This window comes from Ruditapes philippinarum, unplaced genomic scaffold (assembly GCF_026571515.1).
Source record: "Ruditapes philippinarum isolate M1 unplaced genomic scaffold, ASM2657151v2 ctg250_1_1_1_1, whole genome shotgun sequence".
In the NCBI taxonomy this organism is placed as follows: domain Eukaryota; kingdom Metazoa; phylum Mollusca; class Bivalvia; order Venerida; family Veneridae; genus Ruditapes; species Ruditapes philippinarum.
This window is the reverse complement of record NW_026860535.1, coordinates 112,538-125,435: the sequence shown is the minus strand read 5'-3', so window position 1 is coordinate 125,435 and position 12,898 is coordinate 112,538. Positions and strand designations below refer to the sequence as shown.

Genomic DNA, 12,898 nt, shown 5'->3' with positions numbered 1-12,898 from the left:
GAATGCCTGTCCGCAGTGTATTGATTTTGACATTTTCACATTTGAAGCATGTAGAATACATAACTTAGCAATGCATTGGCTAAGTAACCTCAGATTTGGCAGGGAGGTTGTCCTTGAGCTCTAAATGGCCACTGTTGATTCTGACAAAGTGGTATGCGGGGGTATTCACGCCATGATAGTGGCAGTTCTAGATCTTGCTTACGACAGCAGGTCGGTAGTTCTTGTTTATGACGGCAGGTCGGTAGTTCTTGCTTACGACGGCAGGTCGAAAGTTCTTGCTTACGTATATAACACATTTCAATAGCTCTCTGTCCGAGGTATTATATGGGAAGCGCCGGGAAGTCGTCTTAACTTTTAAATTTTTTTTTTCGTTTACTTCATTCATTGATTCTCGCTTATCTTTTCTTTTTCGGCTGTGTATGCATGTAACCCCACAATCTTCATCATTAAGAATAAGTTATTTTAGCCAAAACAAATAATAAAACAACACAAAAAATAAGGTCTTGCATCTTTATCTCAAAAAATAAATAGATCCATCAGAAAAAAATTCTAGAAAAACACTGTAAAGTTGTAAAACACAGTTCATGGTATTTATGTCAAAATTATCAACATGAGCAAATTTTTGTCACACTATTGAAATATTTTAAATTGTTCAGATTTACAATCTGCCCTTCTTTCCGCCACCGGCACTAAGACCTTGTTCAAGTTCGATAATTTTCTCCACGCCTCTCCTCATTTCTTGCACAGCCTCGATTTCAGAAAGTCCCATACGCCTCTTGTTGGAGATGTCATACACGCCGCCAACACTGTCCGAGTGCTCGCCGTGTATACCTAGTGAAGTACAATTACAATAAAATCGGAGTGATACCCAATACGTCATTTATTTTATTCATACATTTTGTATTATTGAGTGCCAAATGTGTATACTTATCTACGTTAATTTTTAATTATATCTTATATACATATTTAAATAAAACGTTTCCGAGTGTTCCTCGTATGTAATAAGTTTTTCTGAATACATGCAAAATCTGAGTACTTAAAGATATAACACATTTAGAATCAAATTCGAATGCAAAAAGAAAATTTTCCCTAAAACGATGAATGGTTATGTCTGATTGAAATATAGAGAAGTCTATAAAAGATATTCAGGCTGGCAAAAGGTTAAGGTTTTACGCCCTTTAAATAAAATGCGGACCTGATAATTTTACTTATATTATATGAATAAATGAAATATATACTGACTAACCTCTTGGCTGGAGGTTAAGATTTTCACAAATCTGTTTGAAGTCCTTCTGTTTAGACAGGTTAGGGATACGAATGTGCACACTAGCTCTAAGAGTGGTACCAAGATTGGTTGGACAAAATGTCAGGTAACCGAATTTTGGGTGGTGGGCGAATGTCAACTTCTTCTCCAGAGCTTGTAATCCCTGAAAAGTAATAAGATTGGTTTTCAACTGTTTATTTCCAAACAAGAGCTCCGCAGAGGCGGGGCAAAATACGTCCGATGTCAAAATTCTGAAAAGGTTACCGGTATCACAGACAAAAAATATACCTTTAATGGCGCAAATGATGATTTTTTTTCCGGTCAATGTTAAACAAAAATATACATAATAGCAATAGAATGCAACCTTGATTTAACATTCTAACACTATCGGATTTTTTTCTATAGATCTATAGACAAAGAAGGCCCGAAGCGTGCATTATTCTACAACAATGCACTCGCCGTTCTTATTACCTCCCTGTGTATTTTCACATTGAGGGTGCCATTTTGTTTAAAAAATCTGATAAATAAAAACATTTTTTGTCGAATTTTGTTATGAAAGCTATCTAGAATGAAAGAAAATGGTCTAACTAAGAAAATGAATCCGAACACCAATATCTTTAATTCAGTCGTTAACGCTGTACAGACGTTTAAAGTGTTGTTTACGTGACGTCACAATATAGCGCCAAACAGCACGTGCAAAACAATCAAATCAAGTACGCTATTTTAATGTCGCAAAGAAGTTAAGTTTCACATTTATTTCACTTTTAAAAATTTGTATTCCGCTTTAAAAATTATAGAGTGAAATAAAATAAACAAACAAAGTTTTACCAACGTCATGAACGTTTTCAAAATTTGTTTTTCTCAAAATGTTTCTACACACGGTAGATTTATCGACAGCTTTTTTCAACCAACTGGGACAGCCTTTAAAGAACGTTTCTATGGGGAACTCTGAGGCGAAAACAAATTAAACCACCAAACATAGAGTCCAACTTTATAATAATAATTATATTTTTTCTTGACGTGTTAGAATGGAAATAGATATTAATTCTTCGTGCATTATTGTATAATAATGCACGTTTTTCGTTCAAATGCTTTGTAATTAATCACTCAGGCCTATCGGCCTTCGTGATTATATTACTACGCATTTGGACTCAAACCGTGCATTATTCTACAACAATGCACTCCTAAATAAACTTTTGTTCAAAAAGCAATTATTTCAAATTTGCCATCAATTATTTCAAATTTGCCTTATGAAATACATGTGTAATAAGAGCAATTTTCGACTATTTTCGTGTTTAATTTATTATCTAATGGGACTTGCACGTGCAACATACCCGACCCTTATTAGTACCCATGGTAAAAGGCGCAGCTTTGAGCATTTTGTGCTCAGGTGAGCTAAAAACAGTACAGTACCTTGACTAGTCTCTGCCAAACCTCGGCGAGATTCCCGCCACTTTGCATTGAGATGATACGGAGATGATCTTCCTCGTTTATCCAGACAAGAAACTTCTTGTTATTGCTGAAGAAGATACCACGACCGACCGGCCAGTCATCGTAACCGTTAGCATCGCCCAATACGCTGCAAACAAAATTAACGCCGTTATTAGGTTCGTAGACTTCACTTAGTTATTCTATTCTTAAAAAAACAGAGTTGCTTAAATATTCGAAAATCTATAAACTTCTACGAAACAACAATTTCTTAGTTAATCTTAAAACTGCGACATAAAAGTTTTGACAATATTCTTTACCGGACCTCTTGGCGTCGCATGTTTTCAAGGTAATAAAACATTGGCGTATTTCTTAGCATATTACAGGGTTTTTTGACGAAATTGGACTGGAAATGCTTTTTTTTTTCGAGATTAATTAATATTCCAGTTGTTGCAGTTCTAGACCAGTAACTTGTGTGCAAAGTTTAAGATCATCCGCTTGATCCGCCTCTCCAATATACATGTAATTTTGCTAATTTTGATAATGGCCCAAAATTGAAAAGCGTTTCGATGATTTTAAACCTGGCTAGTAAAAGCACAAAAACACGATTTCCCATTTATTTCCAAGTAATTTCTTGAAAATCATCTCTTGCATATCTTTCCGTTTTAAGTGCCCAAGCTAATTTAAGAAATTGAATTTTTAGGCTTTACGACCTCAGTGGAGTTCCTTTAAAAGTAGTCATGCAAGACACCAGTGAAAATACGGAAAATATGTTCAACTGCAGTATAGCAGTAAAATATGGAAAATAAGAATGATCATGCTTCTCAATATGTCATTTATAAGTATACATACGGGTCATCATCTCTGAACAGGAAATGGTCCTCGGTCATTTGTTTTTGTACCTCCGGAGTCATACCTTGAAGGGGGAAGTATTTGCCTGCAAGTTCTCCTCGCAGAGTTCTCAGGGCATTCACCGTCATTTTTTCCATCTCAATACGGTCCTGTAAATTAAAAATAAAAATTGGAATACTTTGAAAATTTGGAAATAATGGAAGATCAGTGATACATTACACGACATTTGAACGATAAATCAGAATAGCACTCCCATGTCATATTCCATATTTATGTATGTATCGGTGAGATAAAAGTTATATCACACTGTTTTTACATAATTTTGATTCCTGTTTTGTTTTAAGTGAAAACACAACCAAATTGGTTACCTCTTTCGATGTAGTTGGCGGGAATCCATAATTAGCGTGACTTCTGCCTACCCTGATTCTTGTTGAGTTAATGAATTGCCCCTTGGGGTCAAGGTCACCAAAGCCAAGGTTGTCGAGATCACCGAAATCTGGGGCAGGATGTTCAAGTTTTTTTACTTTATGGTAATCAAGAATAACTGGATAGAATACATCAGAAAATGTGTCGTAGGCATCAGGGTCGCTGGCATAAATTCCGCAGTGACTTTTCAAGTGCATGCATCCTGTAAAATAAACATCAACAACTTATATACATGACAGAGATATTGTTTCTCCTGAACCATTTGTTTTAATGTTACTGTCAAGTTTACAGAAAGTCAGTGGTACTTGGGATGAAACGGATTCGCACACGAGTTTTCTAAAAAATAAAAAAAATACAACAGCACTAGCATTTTCTCACTAAACAATTGAAATAACGTTAAATACCTTCTCACTTAACAACAAACAATCGTTTTCCCACTTAACAACAAACGGTAACGTTTATTCACTAAACGTCAACGTTTAACAACAAAAGCTATTGTTTTCTCATTCACTAACAGCACTACCGTTTATTCACTAAAGACAATGACATGGCAATTGAAATGTATTTTTAAATTTTATAAACATGTATAAAAGTATTTGTGACTGAGATATTTGCTTTCAGGTAAAACATCATACAAAAGACAAATGGCCACGTGACTCACGATAAACAATATCACTGCTGTCTTCCAATGACATTCTTTCTGAGAAAGGGGTGTAACGCTGTAAAATGTTTTTCTTTCTTGTTGTTTGTTTTATTGTTGGGTTTTACGTTACACCAACGCAGTATAGGTCATTATTATTCGGGCATAAACACACCGTACAATCAAATGGGCAGACAGCTGTTCCAGCGTCGACAGCTGTACCTGTATATACATGTTGGCGCTTGGAATACAATTGACGTACGGTAAGTATTCATGTATTTTTAACATATCCCAACTGTGTTCGAGTAAATCAATGTTATGGATTCATAGTCAACATCCAAAGGAGCATGCTTACAAATTTCTGGCCCTGTGCAAGCTTTACTTCACGTGATTTTTGACTGAAAATAACCACACTATCCGATGAGACGCGGTATTTTTAGTTTAAAGTCACAAAAACTTATATTTTCTAATGATAATAAATCCTTTTTTTCATACGATTCGTAAAGGGCAACATTTCGTCATTAAATATTCCAAACCATACTTTCAAAAAAGCTTTTCTGTTAAAGTTATAAGGTATTTAAGTTTGAGTGTCATCAAAATTTTAGTAACGTCATCAGCTGTTCGCCTCTTTTTAATGATAACATTGACAGCAATTCATCGGCAAGAATGAATAACGCTGAAAGCCGTTCAAAGAAACAATTTTCAGCGCTTTTGTGCTACAGTAACTAGCAAAGAGTAAAACATTTTTGTTCATTTAAAATATTACTTTATTCATGATACTTTCTAATTATATTATTTTTTCAATTGCGTTCCCCGCGCCGACATGTATATACAGGTACAGCTGTCGACGCTGGAACAGCTGTCTGACCATTTGATTGTACGGTGTGATAAACGGGCAACTGAGTAGAACCACCGACGTTCAGTAAGTTATCTGGGTAGCTAGCTCACCTGAAGAATCGGACGACTCTTGCGCGGCTCGAACCTACAGCGGTGATAGGCAAGTGGTTTGAAACTTTGAGTTTCACGACCTTAACCACACGGCCTTGTACTTAAGAATGTAAAGGCTCAAAGGCGGTGTTGTGCGGAAGACTTTTGATATAACACTGACAGACGACAGTGTATTCTTGCACATAAGAGAGGTTTTATACTTTTTATACCGGTGCTGTTATAAAAGTAGTTACATTTCTTATCTGCGACTGGCCAAATTGCGTAACTCTATGAAATTTTTCAGACTTTTTACAGTACTGTGAAATTACCTTCCCGATAATAATCTACAAGTTGAAGGGAAACAACTCAAATTAGCGGGAATTGAAGTTACGTGGATTACAACAAATTCAAGTGTTGTTATGATATACTTGAAATAATGATACAAGATGTGAACAGCATTCATCACAAGGACAATTTTAAACTTGATGAATGATATAAAGAAACAGAATAAAGACTTTTCTGACGGATGCATAGATAAAACTAAAAATGTTTTCCTTATGTTTTACTAAATTAAGCCACGGATTTATATATATAAATCCGTGATTAAGCGTTTCAATAAAAAAGATAGCGTAGATCTACAGATCAAAATTTAAACAAAAAGCACACACCAAATTTTACTACGGCAATTTGGATATTCTCTTATTGCTTATATTTTTATATCTAAATGATGTTTAAAAGTCATAAAAACCTTTTGAACATTTTCAGATAAAACTAATAGGTTAATACACCGAAACTCACCAGATGCCATGCAATCACGTATGGTTCCGCCGTAGCTCGTCATGGTATTTCTATACTTTTCAAAAACTTGGGGCGTTAAATGTTTCTTCAATAATGATGTACATTGTGAGCCCGAGTCTTTCAAACGACTCCAAAGCTCATCAAGAGATTTGTCCGTCATTTTATCTGCCGCCAACGGACGTTTCTTTGGCCGGATGTTTTCAGTGGCTTCAGACTGTCTGACGTCAACTGCACAAACATGCGCGCAAAGAAACGTTACGTCGAATGTGTGTCTTTTCCGCGCCATTTTCTATCTATAAACTTGTTCCTTCTTTACACATAATTATTATATATTCAGGATGACGTCAGCTGTACAAGTCTTTTCATCACTGGTGTATTTATCACCGTGAAAGAGATTTTACAAATCGCGTTTTTTACTTTAAAATTAATGTTTTAATACCTAGTAAGCATTAAGATGTAGCAATAAGAAAATATAATGCATTACAGTAATGATGGATCAGTTAGCACACAAACATTTTAACAGACTGAAGCCGGAAAAACACACAACAACAGTATATGGACATAGCTTAATGTAATGAAATAAAGCGTGTCATTTTTAATTGTTGCAAAACATAAAAATACATTACAAATTTGCAGCAAGGATATTTTTTTATCTTCGATATAAGATAAGCAAGAAAAATGACGACGGTACGCGTCAATACTGTATTGGACGAGTGTACACAGCTGTAAAACCTATAGCGACTCATCCAATATAGGTTTTGTAGAGGCTAAGAGCCACGTTCAATTTGGGTTTTGAAGCTGTTTATAAGTGTAACTGATTCGGTATTGAACTCAACAATGTATAATTGTCTCTTCATTTTTCATCATAAAAATTTAAATTGATGACACATTAACGGTAACATTTAAATTAAACACTTTTATTTTATTATATTAAACTTACAGTAACTTGGAGTCAGGAATATATATTACGAAAGTTCCTGTTCGAGTACATTATGGATCTGATATGGTATTACTGGACTCGAGAAAATAAAAACGAGCCTAGATGGAGTACAGTACATACATTGAAATGTTTTGATCTTGTAATCTTGTATGCTGGAATATCACATGGTGAAGGTGTTGCAAGTTCCTCGATATCATTTTGTTAGGGCCAAACGATAAGAAATACGTTATTTGCATTTTCATGAAAACAGACAATACCAATTCAAAGAGGTTAGCAGAGAAAACTTAAAATGTTTTCTATATACATTAGAAAAGATACAATTCGTAAACATGTACTATATTGTATAAAGTTATTATTAACTTAACAGATTAAATTGCTGAATAATCAATATGCCAAAATACATTCATATCGGTAGAGGATCTATTGATTCTATACAATTGTATACATTTGTAGTTTACCTATAGCTTTACAACTTTTTGACATGGATCCATGTATATACACTGTGTAATCTTTGCATGTTTGCCAATACAGGAATATATACCGTTATATTTGACATTGAGTGTAGGTCACTAGAACAAATTGTCGTATAGATCAGCTGTAGATCAAAATTTATATTGAATAAAGTATCAATTAGAATAAATCTATCAAATTCTATGCAAAAGACCTTTTTTATGTGCAAGTAAATTTTGTATTTAGCTAAAAAAAAACAGATAAGAATGTAGGGAGGGGTGGGGGTGAGGTTAAAGTACCCCACCCCCTGTTGTCAGTACCTCAATCCCCCTGTTGTCTCACCGACTGAACATTACATTTTTGTGTGACAAAATATTAAGAAGTCCTGAACATGATTGACTTGGATGTCTCCGGACTGCGGAGGCGTTAAAGCGGGCGGGGCATTCATTGCTCATCATGTTTACCCTATAAATATGATAGCCCCTGCATGGATTTTATCATCAGGCCGGACAAGGGTTTCAATATAACAAATGAATGGTGCATCATTATCTAAGGAGTTGTATATATAACACGAAAATTGATAAATAACCACATTCATGTGTACGTTCACTCATCTCATAGCACTCAAAGACATTAAAACAAAATGGTTCACACATTAAATTGTTGAAAAATCACCAAAAATGCTTACCAGATCGTATACAATCCGATAAAGTTCCTCCAAAACTTGTAACTTTGTTTTTCAGCTTATCATACACGGATGGAGTTAAATGCTTTTTCAACAAAGAACCGCTGTCAGATTTGGCGAGCCTGTTATACAGCTCCTGCTGTCCTAATTTTTCCGGCATAATTATTTATTTAATTATTTTTTAAATTACAGAAACAACAACAAACAAATGAATTCCAATTGCATGCACTGCTATAAATCACTGGTTATAGAGGACCGCCGAGGTTTAACAAAATGACACTTCTGCTAAACGAGCAAGGGCATTTCAAGGATTTTATTGAATCAAACACAGTGCGATAATACGCGTCCAGCATTTACACAGCGGCCTGTAATCAATATTTCACAAATCGCTTTGGTCATAGACGTATATCAAATTTCATTGCTGATCTTTGTCCTCATATTTTTGAACTTCGTCGGGAATTCCGATTTTTTTTATATATCTGTAGAAATTTAATAAAGACAAATATTGAACTCATTCAATATATGCTTTATATATTGGATATTGTAATATTGTACTGAACAATACAGGAAATATTTGAACTAACACACTCAGTTTTACCATTCATATTGGACTCATTTGAAGGATTGTCTTATATTTCATCTCCGGTTGAAATATATAGAGGATATTCAAGTTTTTCTATTAATACAGATTTTATTTTCATCGAATGGTTTGAAAATAAATATTTCATGAGTGACGATAGCCGCGAGATGAAAATAAATCCTGGACTTGTGATAAATCTTATATATTGTTCTCTATTTGAAAGACTTCCCCTTAAATTTAGTGAAATTGGCTCAATTTAGTAAAAAAGTAGCCCGACAAGACACCAGTGAAAATACGGAATATATGTTTCATTGCAGTGAAAAAAATAAATTTTTACAATGAAAATACAAAAAAAATGGAAATACACATTTTATTTCATCGAAAAATCTCAATATTTCATTTATAAGTATATATATAATAAAATCCTGTACGTTATTTATAATTATTTCTTTAACCTATAAGATATTCAATATAAGTTAATTTTCACTCCCCCCCTAACTAGCGACACATATATATGAGACAAATATTTTCCATATAGATCTAGCAATTTTTCGTTCGATTTTCGTGTAAATAACAAGAAGCATTTTTAACAAGGATAAATAATATACGCTACAATTTAATCATAGGTGTATAATGTCAAAAATATAAGTGTATAAAAATGTAATATCATTCGGTTATGATTTGCACTAATTAAACGTCACTAATTCATCATCATTATCATCATCATCATCAGCTTCACCATTATCATCAATATTATTCCTGTCGAGAATTGAAAAACGATGTATTTCTTGATCGAGTCAATGCCATTTGGAAGAGAAGCCGAGAGTTTTATTAAGGTTCTAAGGACTGATTCGGCGAAACATATATTCTCTGTATTCTGTTAAGTTAAATACATTTGTAAGTTAAGTTATAACGAAACAAAAATACTTAAAAAACCTGGATAACCTTTAGAAAATTACCATAATAAATTATGTCGTGTTTTAATCACAAGCGTATTGAAAATAGATTTAACAACTCGCAGTAAAGATTAAAGCTATCGATTTAAACGTTATAAACTTTTGTGTAAGTTTTGGATTATTTTAAAAACGCCAACCCCCTGTGTATGAATGAACGTATATACCGGTTTTTAGAAAGGTCGCCTCTGATAACGAAAACGTTCTTTAAAGCGGCTGTTTCAACTTTGCTGGCACATAATATGTATAATATTGGTTCCTGATCTATAAAAAAAATCTAGTTTAATGAATAAAACTGTATGTGTTTAATATTGAGATTTAGCAAATTCATTATTGATTTTTGTCCGTGTTTTTTGTTTGTTTCGTGCGCGCGTGAGTGTGTGTGTATATGTCTGCAAGGAAAGCGTCTGGTCAATTTGTGTATCACCTGCAGTCACCAAAAAGATCTCGAGGAGACGAAAAAAATTTATTATCTCAGGGGCACAAACCACTCTAAGATTAAGTCTGTTCAGTTTATCTGACATAGAACAGATAATACGATATGCCTACTTAAAACGGACAACTTGAACGGCAATGTTTAGGCCTGTAATAAACTGTTAAAAAAGCAAAAAATATAACTATTTCTGTTAAACATGATTGGGCGAGTTATCCCGTTCCAAAAGAATATGGTAAGTTGTTCGGACATCTTCCGAAGCCTTATTGGCTACAGTGTGTGTACACGTATCACCGTTCATTATTCAAAATACCTACATGTATATATACTAATACCATGACAAAAAAATTAATTATGGTATGAACGGCCCGCTTTAAATAACATGTATGGCTTACATACATACTTGTCAGAATGATGAGTCACCTGTCTGCATAAGACAATCTAGGTAAAATAATAATTAAGACAGTTAATATAATGAGTATTTACATTAACAAGCATATCAAACAAGGTTATATGTACGGAAGCAAATATACGCCATCAGTTAAAAAATAAGTTTTTATAACCACTTTCGTGAAATTAATGAAGATTTTTGATTAAGTAAATAAGAATTTCACGTTTGTTTATCAGAAAAAAAGAAAGTAAGATAATAATGAAAACAGGTTAATTATCTCAACGCGAAATTTTGTTATTTAGTGCTTTTGAACTGTACGGTAGCACAAAGGAGACATCGGAAAAAAGTATTTATCATGAACATAAATTAATATTATAATTGGTACGTGTTTTGTTGTTTATTTTGTTTTTTTAAGAGGTGGGGGTTTACGTCGCACCAACACTGTCGTCTATAAAGGTCATATGGTTACTTTCAAACTTTACTCACAGTATATAAACGATTTGAACCCCAACCGGATCTTGTGAGAAGATCTCAGCATCTAAACGTACAATCAGGCGTAATGACACATTAAACTATCAAAAATCGGCTTGAATTTAATATGTTACGGTATGTTAACATTTGAATCATATTAAGAAATAATTTATCTTTGCTTAAATATACACCCATAAACTTCTTCGTAAAATATATGCGCATAAAACGCTGTGCTCTTCGCCTCATGTTTTGTTTATGTCAACACACGCCGATTACACAAGCAAATGTATGCCTAAAATTGTTTTACTTCACTATAACTCATATCTGAATCTTTGATTTATTGTCTTAACCTCATGTTACCGGACAGACACTTGTGAAAATATCTTTGAATATTGATAAAACATAGTTAATAATAGAGGCGACATTTCTGATAACTGTACCCGTCTTGCTAAAACAATTTTAATGATCTGTACCCTACTTGTGTTTTCACTGAACCATTACTTGCGAGTCACTTTTGATGATTTTTATTGTGTTTTTGTCGTATGTTCCAAATTTTATTGTGCAGAATATGAAGTTATTGTGTCACAAGAGAAGGGTACATGTTTTACATGTAAGTAACTAAAACTGCATATGAATGGAGGAGCTTCGTCATGCTTTTACTGTCTACGAAAGTGGCTGTTTATACGAATCAGAAAGTCAATTATTTTTTGATAGGAATAATTAACTAACAAACCTCATCTTCACTTACCATTCATTTTCTTTGGAAAGATATAAAGCTAAAATATTACATATGTACTATAATTTTTTTTATATTTAGTTCTACGGCATTGTTGTTAACAAATGATTAACAATATTATCAGTTAAACCAATTCTCGGTAAATACCTTAGATCCCACCTTATATACTAAAATTCTATTACAATCATTTATATTTTCTGGCAATAATTGATACAAAATCGCAATGAACGTAAACTTTTTCTCCAATAAATCTTTAAAAATACTCACAAGTCAGGGTACAGATAAATTTCGTAAACTCACAAGTAGGGTTCACAATCACCAGCAAGTAACGTTCAGTTTACGGAAATGACCTCCTTGGTAAAACTCATAAATTTATGTTCAAGATACAGCAATATGTTATGCATATGACTAAATTATCGTTTGTTATTGATTACCTTAGTTGTTCGATATCACAATTCAATGTTTAACTAAATCAACATTGGAATAAGACGGATTTTTGTTCGTGTTCAGTGTTGATCACCTGAAAGCTGTTCGTGAGTTTCGATTATTTTACAGCCTTCGTGCTAATGTTTATGTTTTGCATAACTTAGACGTTTAATAAAGTTTCTCTCTAATAATATAAATATAGATTTACTAACCTAACGTCCATCAGTATCAATATAAATACCAATATCGTAAGCAAGTGTAGTGGCAGAATATGGCTGACACTAAAATCTTCTCACAAGATCCGGTTGGGGTTCAAATCGTTTATATACTGTGTTACTGGTAGGTGAAGATCTCAGGTTCCCCTCTGTACAATATTTCATGCACGAATTAACGGGCATCTGAGTAGAACCACTGACGTTGTAAAGTGCAACCTATCAGAGGTTTGCCTTTTGGACCCAGTCAATTATAGCATATTTGCTATTATATTCTGGCAGTAAT

General features: G+C 33.7%; 1 protein-coding gene across 2 annotated transcripts; it reads right to left on the bottom strand.

Moving 5' to 3' along the window:
* Window positions 1–496: 496 nt before the first annotated feature.
* On the bottom strand, window positions 497–8,746 carry LOC132760494 (arginine kinase-like). Of its 2 annotated transcripts, none has more exons than XM_060752478.1 (6): window positions 8,414–8,746; window positions 3,913–4,172; window positions 3,545–3,693; window positions 2,678–2,843; window positions 1,247–1,427; window positions 497–831 (listed from the first exon to the last, which is right to left on the bottom strand). In XM_060752478.1, exons 1-6 carry the CDS (start codon window positions 8,568–8,570, stop codon window positions 659–661), a joined length of 1,086 nt encoding a protein of 361 aa, XP_060608461.1. In that variant the 5' UTR covers window positions 8,571–8,746; the 3' UTR covers window positions 497–658. The 2 variants fall into 2 exon arrangements, with proteins under 2 accessions (XP_060608461.1, XP_060608460.1); XM_060752477.1 differs by lacking the exon at window positions 8,414–8,746 and adding an exon at window positions 6,336–6,636.
* Between the last annotated feature and the right edge of the window lie 4,152 nt (window positions 8,747–12,898).